Here is a 10,230-nt window from a genome sequence, read left to right as displayed (position 1 = left end):
ATTCTTTTATTGAGATAGGCAACTATCATTTTATAGAAGGGGAAGAGTCAAGTGATTTTGGGCCAAGGGATTAGTCCCAACCACAATATGGAGATAGGTATGAGAAGTTATGATTGATAAGGGAGAAGGTTTAAACATAGAAAAGCGTTGACAAGCCATCTACTACAATGCTAATTGTTCACTGCAAATCAATCATAGCAACAATGATAGGTAGTGTTAGAGCCTTTAGAACAACCAATAATGTTATTCCTTTTTTCAAATTTTAAAATTATTTTGTAATGTCTAACAAATACTAGAATTAAATCTCTTTCCACCAGGGCTATTATGTCACATCAATATTCACTAAGCCAATGGAAAATTAAAGGCAAGAATTTTAAAAATTAGAAATATAATTTTAATTATAGGAAAAATGAAATTAATAAGTATTTTGAGAAACTTTGGTTAAATTTATCAAATTTTAATACAAGTTCAAGGGTGTTTGACTGCAAGGTGAAAGATATAGTCCACACTGAGACAAGGACTAATAAGATAGAGCTTTCACTTGTAAAAATTACTATTATTTCAATAAAATAATAAATAATTTTAATATGGATTAAAACTATAATAAATTATATGTTAATAATGATAATAAATGTATAAAATGGCTTTAAAATTATACAAGATTTTTTATCCGAAAAGGATTAAAATTGCACCAGAAAGTAAGCTAAACATCCCATTTGTATAAACAAAGTTCTTTAGGATTGAGAAAGTGAATAGCACAATGTGTAATTATATTGTATTCCATGATCTTATTAAACTAAAATCAATAATATTATACATTTAGATAATTCCCTATTTCTATAGTTACATTCAAGAATTTTAACACATAAATATATATTATAATATCGCATGTATTATTTATATAATAATTATTACCAGGGAAATGGTAACATAACATAGGTTAAGTCCTTTCTTATACATAATTAATATGCATTTTTTATGGTCTCTTTTGAAATACCGGCAAGGTTAATAAAAACTATTTGAAATAGTTAGAAAGTAATTTATATAACATGGGTGGAATTGTGCTCTTTTATAAATATGGATCCTTATTGTAATCTCAAATGTGCATACAAGTATTTACTTAAAAAAAAATTCAAATTTCAAAATTTTCTCTTCAATAAAGTCTCATGAAATAAATATATAATTTATATATACCATAGAAATAATATTATTATATAATATGGTATTAACAATAAAGTTTATAATATTTATTTATTATATTGTTGGTGGATGTATTTAATTTTTTATTGACTTGTTATTAGTTTTCTTTTGACTAAAAAAAATTAAAATCTATCTAAAATTTAACATTATGAAATTAAATTTATTATTTTTAAATAGAAATTATTTCTATTTATCTCAAATATGATTGGTTAAAACATCTCCCCTCTTATTGTGTAATGAGGGCAAGAATTGACTTTTGTGTACTATATTATTAATTACTATGTACTATATCACTAATTACTATGTATAATAAATATAAATTATTTGAAAAATAACATTATATATTAATTACTATGTACCATAAACACAAATGGTTTGTAATTAAATTCAAAAATTCCATTTTCTTATTAGCATAAAGTATTGAATAGACAGTTTTTATGTGTTTTATTTTTTAATTTACAAAAAAAAAACAATTTAAAAATTATAAATTTGAAGAAAATATGTAACAATAACATGTGTACAATTTGTACAACTCTCATTATATCAATCCATACTCTAATGACATGACATGTGTACTATATGAGCATTATATAAAAAAATGTGTTTTATTTGTTTAATTTAAAAAATCTAAATTTCAATAAAATATGTTAAAATAACATGTGTACAATTTGTACAACTCTGCATTGTATGCCCCATGCTTTTTTCTGTATTGATCTGTCTTTTCCATATCGCAGAATTGTCACATGGATCTCCATTTGATCTTATTCGGCCTTTTCTCTTCTCGGCCTGTACATGTATTCTGGAATCTTCTGATTTTGGATGGACATCACCTGTCATTGAGGCGCTTAGCACGCCTGCTATATTGGTTTTTATGTATTCCTTATATTTTCTCAATATAATATATCTGATTTTCACTCTGAAAAAAAAAAAAAAAAACAATTTGTACAACTCTAAGTATATCAATCTATACTCTAATGACATAACATGTGTATGAACACTATATAAAAAAATTGCCATCATTCAATATTAAATAAATAATTATTAACTTGTTATCGTTCTCTTCAATGTCAAATATATATATATATATATATATATATATATATATATATATATATATATATATATATATAGCCTTTATCTACCAAAAAAATGTTTAATTATATTAAAAAAGTTAAATAAAAAAAAGTTAAACAAATATTTATATAACTCATTTTACAATTTTATTATTGTTTGGAGTACATACAACACATCATGACATTAAAATATTTTATTAAACTAAACAACGGGGAATGCTAGCTATGTGGCCTTGTTTTAAGTTGTATTTGAGAAATAGTTCTAAGGGAAAGTTTTATATCTTAGTCATAGACACTAATTTAAATAGGTGCTAGTGCTATGCTAATTAATGAAACAAGGACAAACTTAATAGTATGGATTTAGATTTCATCACTTGGCTTGATTCCCAATTATTAGAGCCAATAAAACAATAACTTATCCCAATTTCACAACATCTATCTCACTCACCAACCTCTCTTTCCCTCTCATACTCACACAATATTAAGATTAAAACCCTTTCACTACTAAATAGTTCACTAGGTTGTCCCACTTCCCTCCAATGCTCCATCTATGTTGGCCAAGTAAAATATTTATTGGAAATAGGGAAAAATATACTTTGAATTTAATTCCACAAGCTCTCAACCATGGTTTCCTCGCACATGCATCTAAACAAATCTATGGAAACATATCTAGAACCAACATTCTAGTTACTTAGCATCAACTTCATAATGTAATAATCAATGAATTACCTTTTCCAAAGGTGGAATGAATCCCTTCATCAAGTTTGCATGAACACAATATTTGCATGGAAATCATATGCCCCTTGACAAGGCCCGAGAAAATAAGATATGGATGATGATATGGTAGTCTACATAGTGGGGTAATATGAGGTACCTAGGTAGGTACCCAAGGGAAATACTAGTATAATAATATTTGTGGAGGTTATTCTATGTAAGTTGAACTAGGTCCACTGTATCATTAAATAAGGCTCACTGTGGAAGTTAATATTGAATCAATGTAATAGGGCCTCATTAAAGAAGGTCCACTAATTAGTTAGGAGTTTGTTATGATTATAGTTTTCCTTATAAATACAATTAAGGATGGACAGCTCATTAGGTGTGTGTAAGAATATTGTTATTAGAGCATTATCTCATTAGTAGTCCTCCCCCAGATGCAAGTGAACAGGATAAAATTTAATATATATGAATAGATAATATAAAAGAAACCCTTAATATTTAGGAAATAAACCCAATAATCCACACACAAGAATAAACAGAATATAGATCAAACCCTTGAGGTAGGGTAATATCATTTATTATTCCTTAAAGAAGAAATTCACTCCTTAAGCAATATTTGTTTCCTCCAATAAAAATAATCTTCCACACACCTAAGAAGTTATTCATCCTTATTTATAATTATCAAGAGAACTCTAATCATAACAAATTCCTAACTACTTGACGAGCCTTCTTTAATGTGGTCACATTACATATATTCAATACTAACTATCATAATGGACCTTATTCGATATTATAGACTAGTCCACTTTACATTGAACGACCTCTACTGTTATTCCCATTGGTACCTCCTTAGATACACCATATTACCCCTAAATATACTACCTTAATTCCTTTCATAAAAAAATTAATTATAAAGTGATACCTTATCTTAAAAGTTTAATAATAATAAAAAAATGCAAATTTATATCTTATTCGTATATATTTTTATGTCGTTTATATATTCATATATTTAATATTCAATAATAGTATCAAAATCCTTTCCTTAGTTAAAGGAAGACAATTTTTTTGTGAATTTTTTCAAACTGAAAATAAAGACCACATCATTTAAATAAATTTAGATATTTTTTTATTATTACTTTACAGAAAAATTGTACATTCCTCATGGAAAAACACTTAAGTTCAAAAAAACAAAATGTCTAAGTTAAAGTTCAAGAAGACGAGATATGCCTAATTTAAAATCAATGTTTTGCAGGGTTTTTTCGTGATGATCACATATACTGTAAAGTAACCTTTGATAAAAACCTCTACTTGCCCTTTTATATAGTTATGAAAAGAGGCAGTGATAATATTAAGAAAAGAAACCTTTAATTGCCATTTTATATAGTTATGAAAAGAGGTAGTGATAATATTAAAATTAATTACCGGGGATTGAGTTACACGTGGCTTGAATATGTATTATTGTGTTGCAGGTAGATATACACAATAATCATCATTAAACATTTACCTTTGACCACTATTAAAAAATACACGTTAATACTTAAAAATTGGATATTTATTTTTAATAAAATATCAATTTTAAAAATAATATTTAATGGAATGTTATTTTCACAAATATTCCCTAAATTTTATAATAATAACTAAGTATTAAATCTAATAACTAAATAAAGGGTGGGTTGGAATCAATAATATATAAATAGCAATGGTGATTTTAATATAATAGTTGAGGCTTTTCATACGGCTATTAACACCCATACATAAGTATAAAATTGTCCTTTATGAAGTTCAGTGGGAGATATATTTTATCTTTTGTGATAAGGCTAAAAGCCTAAACCCACCACCCACCTTGTATATTCTAGGTGGTAGATGTATATGTTTATAATAGTAGCTAGAAAATTCTATCAAATTAATTTAAATTCACAGCAATTTCCAAGAAAACATTCATAAAAAATAAATAATGTAACACCGGAAAGATGTTTCTGTAAAACTAAAACGGTCAGTGCACCACTAAATGCCTGACATAGATAATGCACCCTACACCATCAAAAATCACTGTTCTTGGAAAGTCTCCACCCGAAGTGTGATGTGATGTGATGTAATTGTAAGCATGACATACTACAGATTCCAAAAACATCATATTATTATAAAAATGAAATTCGCTAATATATATTAATGCGGCAATAAAATTTTCTATTATATATTATTAGCAACAATGAAATTCGCTTATCGATGGCGATGGATGCTTTTGGACTTCGTATCATCGCCAAGCGTTTGCTTGTTTCCCTAGGATATTGAATTTCTTTTTGCTTGGTTTAATTTTCCCATTATTTGATACAGATAAGGTCAAATATCAAAAGTTTATCCGGGTGATAAAAAATTTTAATAATTTATTTGGAAGTTTTTTCAAAATAAAAAGTTATAATTTTATTTAATGGATTTGTTTTATTGAGCATCGAAATTTATTGTACAGCTTAGTATTATATGTAAAGGTGTTATTTATATTAACTAAAATAAAAATAAAAATAAAAAATCTAAAAATTAAATAATTAAATATTTATACAAAATATTTAAATAATATCAACTCATAAAATACTTACACCTGAAAAAGTTAGATTTCTCATATTAAATCTGTATTTTAAATAAATCTATATTAGATATATTAAAATAAATTAAATCAAAATAATTTAAACAATAAAAATAAGAAATGTGCAGGTCATAACAAAAGATGTAAAGGTAGTAGATAAGATACATAGATGTGTAAATATGGTTGTTTTATGCACATGACTGGGATAGAAGAATATTATGGGCCAAATATGGAGATGCAGTTTTAGAAAACAGTGTCAAATAAAGGAGATTTGGATTTGGGTAAGATATCTAGTTGGTTTTTTTGATGGGTCTTCATCCTTCAAATATGTGGTAATGGGGTGTATATTGTGATGAAGCCTGAGAGTTTTTATCAATTTAGGTAGTACAGTGGTGAAGGAACTAACAATAAAGCATTGCTTCAGGCATTTTAGGGAGTACTTCAAGCATTCTAAGGAGTATTGTTTTGTGCTAAATGGTTTGTAATAGTAGAGATCAAATATATTTGAGGATTCCAAAATGGAGTACAGAGGAGTTCAAGTTTCAAGGAGTCATCTCTTACAAATTGGATAGATAGAATTAAACTATTGATTAAGACTTTCGAAACGATCTAATTTTCACATATTATCAGAGAACATAATCTAAGTGTTCCTGAAAGATTAAATTTATAGCATATGATGGCTCTTTCTTTTGGGAACATCCAAATATGAAGATGCATTTTTTGAATTCTGTCTTTTTGGTGTTGGGTTTAATTTACAAGATGTTTTCATTAGACATGACTTTGATATAGTAGATAAAGATATCTCTGTAACCGTGTGTGGAATCTATGAAGAAAAGATGGATGACACAGGAAGGATAAATGTCAATAGTAATTTTGCAGGTCAGATTGACAACAAGTGGATAAAGGGATGAGAAAATCCATGTAAATGTAGCTTTTTATCACGTGAATGGTCCCATCTTCAATGGCTATTATCAACTTAACGATATGGGGACAGTGGAATTCAATCTGTACCCAAATAATTTTTAATACCGACTATGGTGCAGTCTGTGCATGTCAGAGGTCTGTCGCACAAAATCAATGACACATTCAAACCCAAGAAGAGTTGTTAAACCATCTATATCATTCTCGGTAAACAAACACGATCAGAATTCACAATACATGACAGAGACTGAGCTCCGATTCTGCTAAACAGATATATAAACAATTTATATAGAGAGGCGTGGGGCGGAACCGCGGATTATAGCGCAGCATTATTTTTATATATAGTATGTGTATCAGCAGATTGAGAGTTAAGTTGCGATGACTGACATCTTCATTCCGGCAGTGCAGTGGCCCGGAGCACCGCAGATAAAGTAATTGACGCCCCTTCTCAGAGTAACTTTATCGCTACCAGAAGTGAGAGGACTAGACCCTGCCGTGCTACAACTCCTGTACGCTGCAGCGTTCACTATCACCACGTTGTGCACTGATGGATTGTAATTAAAGACTGCACCCATGGGTTAATTATTCATACACAGTCATAGGTTAGGTTGGGAATATTGTAAATTTCTAAAATATTTTAGAATATTATGGACAGTATGGCCATCAATGATTTGACAAGATTATTGGCAACAAACTGTCTTTGGAATTTTGAAATAGTCTCAAAATCTACAATTAAAATAAATAAAAAAACCTAATAATACATTAAATATATCTATATAACATAGAGATTAAAATTTACCCAGAATGTCACCGGCCCTGAATCTTTTCCCAACGGCCCATGACTTGCTCTGCAAATACCAGCCCTGGCTACCCCCAACGACGTAGGTAGCCCCTTCAACAAGATGCACACATTGAAGAACACAGAGGAGGAAGAGGAGCATACCCCCCACCGCCACATTCTTGTTAACAACCCTCGCACTGCCTCGTCCCTGGGCCATTCTTGTGTTTTCTCAGAGGCGAGACACCTCAAAGTAAGATTAGATCTCTATCTTCTTCCCCTGAGATATGGAGAATATGAGCGATTCGAGTGAAGAAAGAGGGGAAAGGGGTATATATAATAATCCCAAGATGGTCCTGCAGTTTAGTGGGTTGGGCTGCATCACTCAGTGTTGGATTTTGACGAGAAAGTCCTCTGAACTTTTATTTGGATGACTGCCACTAACGACCTCCCACTCCCACTACACGTTGATGAATGATACATCAACAGTATTGGGGGTCAAAATCAGTCACATTCATTATCATTGGAGTTCATCTTTTCTCTTCGCAGCTATTTCAAATTCTAGAATTTGATATGCAATTTCTACAGAATGCAGCCTCAGCACATCGTCGCTTTGCAGTCTTCACTATTTGGTAAGGTCATACAATTCTGCTAGTAATATATATTTTGATTTTTAACCATTAACAAAGACCCAAGAAAAGCAGCAATTGGATTAACTGACATTAAATTGAACATAGGTGGATTAACTACATTTAAGGTATTAAAAGATTACGTCTTGAATAAGTCAGCTGATTAAATTAAAAGTTTGGGAAATGAAAAATTATGGTTTTCAGTTTCAAATCCAATAAAATGAAATTAAAATTATCTGTTTTACAATTCCAATTTCAGTGTTACTAGTTTGAGGTTAAAATAATTTTTTATATTTTTTTCCCCTAATTCTGATTTTGTATTGTCGAAACTGGTGTTTATCTTGTTATAGAGACACTAATTTGTGTGTATCATATGTTGTGGCACCGTGCCATGCATCTTGATTCAATTAAAATGTTCAAGTTTGACGAAGCAGATGAGATGTTATTACTTTCATTTAGAGATGAGAGGTGTTGTGTATTCATTGTGGGATAGATGTTGTTTTCAAGTGATTAATAATATATTTTGATTTAAAGTATTAGACAAAATCTCTTATAATATTAAGTATATTAGATCATTAAATTTTATAATATTAAATATATATTAGATTTTATAATATTAGGTATAAAATGGATAGAAAATGATATTTATCTACATATATCAATCACCTTTATTAATGTGGTTATGTTAGTCTATTGGAAAGCACTTTAATTTAAGGATCAAATGTATTCATTGTCGGATAGATGTTGTCCTCAAGTGATTAATAATATGTTTTGATATATTGCTGAGAACATGTAAAGTATTGTACAAAATGTCTTATAATATTAGGTATATTAGATTATTAAGTTTTATAATATTAAATATATATTAGGTTTCATAATGTATTATAATATTAGGCATATATTAGGTTTTATAAAATTAAGAATATAAATGATGGAAAATGATATTTATTGGCATATATCAACCACATTGACTAATGTGGTTTTGCTAGTATATTGGAAGCAATAATTTCTTTAATATTTTTTTTATTAATCCCTGTACTCTAGCAATTTAGCATTGATTAATGCATTTATCATATTTAATTTTGATTTGTTTTTTAATATTATTAAAAATAAATTAATTAAACATTCAATTAGACCATAACTTAAAGGTTTTATTGTAGTATTTGAACAATATAAGACCATGTGTATAGATACTTCACATATTTTGTGTCGTAATTTATGAATATAATTGTAATATTCATGCATGATTTTTAGATATTTGTGGACTAATTTTTTATTTTTAACATATGTGGGAAAACCATCCAAAAATAAAATCCTTGAAAATAGTTCATACTTAGTTAAATAACATATTTGGCATACATTACTTCCCACCATAATTTAAGCAAGTGTTTGCATGGTTAGGAATAAGATGTAAATAAATATACTTACCAGGAATGAATGAATGAAATAGTAAATGTGTAGATTTACTAGTGGTTACTGTCCACCAAAATTTATGCAATTCCTTGTGCCTAAGCAATAAATTAATTTATCAACATCACATCTCAATTGATGATTTCCTAGCAAAGCAAGATTATTGGATTCCATTTGCCTATTGACCACTATTAAATTAGCATTGACCAAAGTAAGTTATAATTTTTTATGCAATTTTTCCCAATACATAGTTTCTAACTTGAGTGGAAAAGACTAAATTGCCCTATATTAATTATAATTAATACCATTATTATATACATAGACTACCAATTATGTCAAATTCTACCCCACGGTGACAAAAAATGTTATTATCCTAGAAACAAACTTAGAATGGGAATCAAATCTTGCCTATTAATAAGATGAGGTAGATACGTTTTGTTCAATTAAATTAATTCTTAGTTTTTGACAAATGTTTTAATATTCATCACTAACATTATTTTTCTTAATATTGTAATTTATAATAGTTAACACTCAAGGTGATGCAAATGGAGTTGAATCTTTAAATAAACATGATGCAAATAAAGTTGATTTTTTGAATGAAAATAATATTTGTAAATAATTGTGATGCTCCTTCCTACCTTTTGGATTAATCTAGTGTAAATGGAAGGTGCTACTTTCAATTAACCCGACCTTCATGGTATCATTATGATGGTTAGAAATTTACTTCTTTCCCAAAGTTAGTGGAATTAACTTTGGATAACACCAATGCGTCTAACTCATCAAGAGTCCAACAATATAAATTTTATCTCAATCTAATGCCTAGATAAAAAATTATTCCCATTTTAAGTTTGATCATTTAATCCCTACCACATAAGCAATGACCTACCACGTGCCACCTGCCACATCACCTAGTCAATGGGT

At 28.6% G+C, this 10,230-nt stretch overlaps 1 protein-coding gene across 1 annotated transcript; it reads right to left on the bottom strand.

The window, feature by feature from the left end:
* Positions 1 to 6,656: 6,656 nt before the first annotated feature.
* LOC149239064 (basic blue protein-like) lies at positions 6,657 to 7,595 on the bottom strand. Its single transcript, XM_089367054.1, has 2 exons — positions 7,292 to 7,595; positions 6,657 to 7,057 (listed from the first exon to the last, which is right to left on the bottom strand). The coding sequence occupies exons 1-2, from the start codon at positions 7,488 to 7,490 to the stop codon at positions 6,861 to 6,863; spliced, it is 396 nt and encodes a 131-aa protein (XP_089223180.1). The 5' UTR covers positions 7,491 to 7,595; the 3' UTR covers positions 6,657 to 6,860.
* Positions 7,596 to 10,230: the final 2,635 nt, after the last annotated feature.

Source organism: Pinus tabuliformis, chromosome 8 (assembly GCF_031772625.1).
Source record: "Pinus tabuliformis cultivar Carrire ecotype Pingquan chromosome 8, CPIR1, whole genome shotgun sequence".
Lineage (NCBI taxonomy): Eukaryota > Viridiplantae > Streptophyta > Pinopsida > Pinales > Pinaceae > Pinus > Pinus tabuliformis.
The sequence above is the reverse complement of the archived record's forward strand: the minus strand, read 5'-3'. Positions and strand labels throughout refer to the sequence as shown.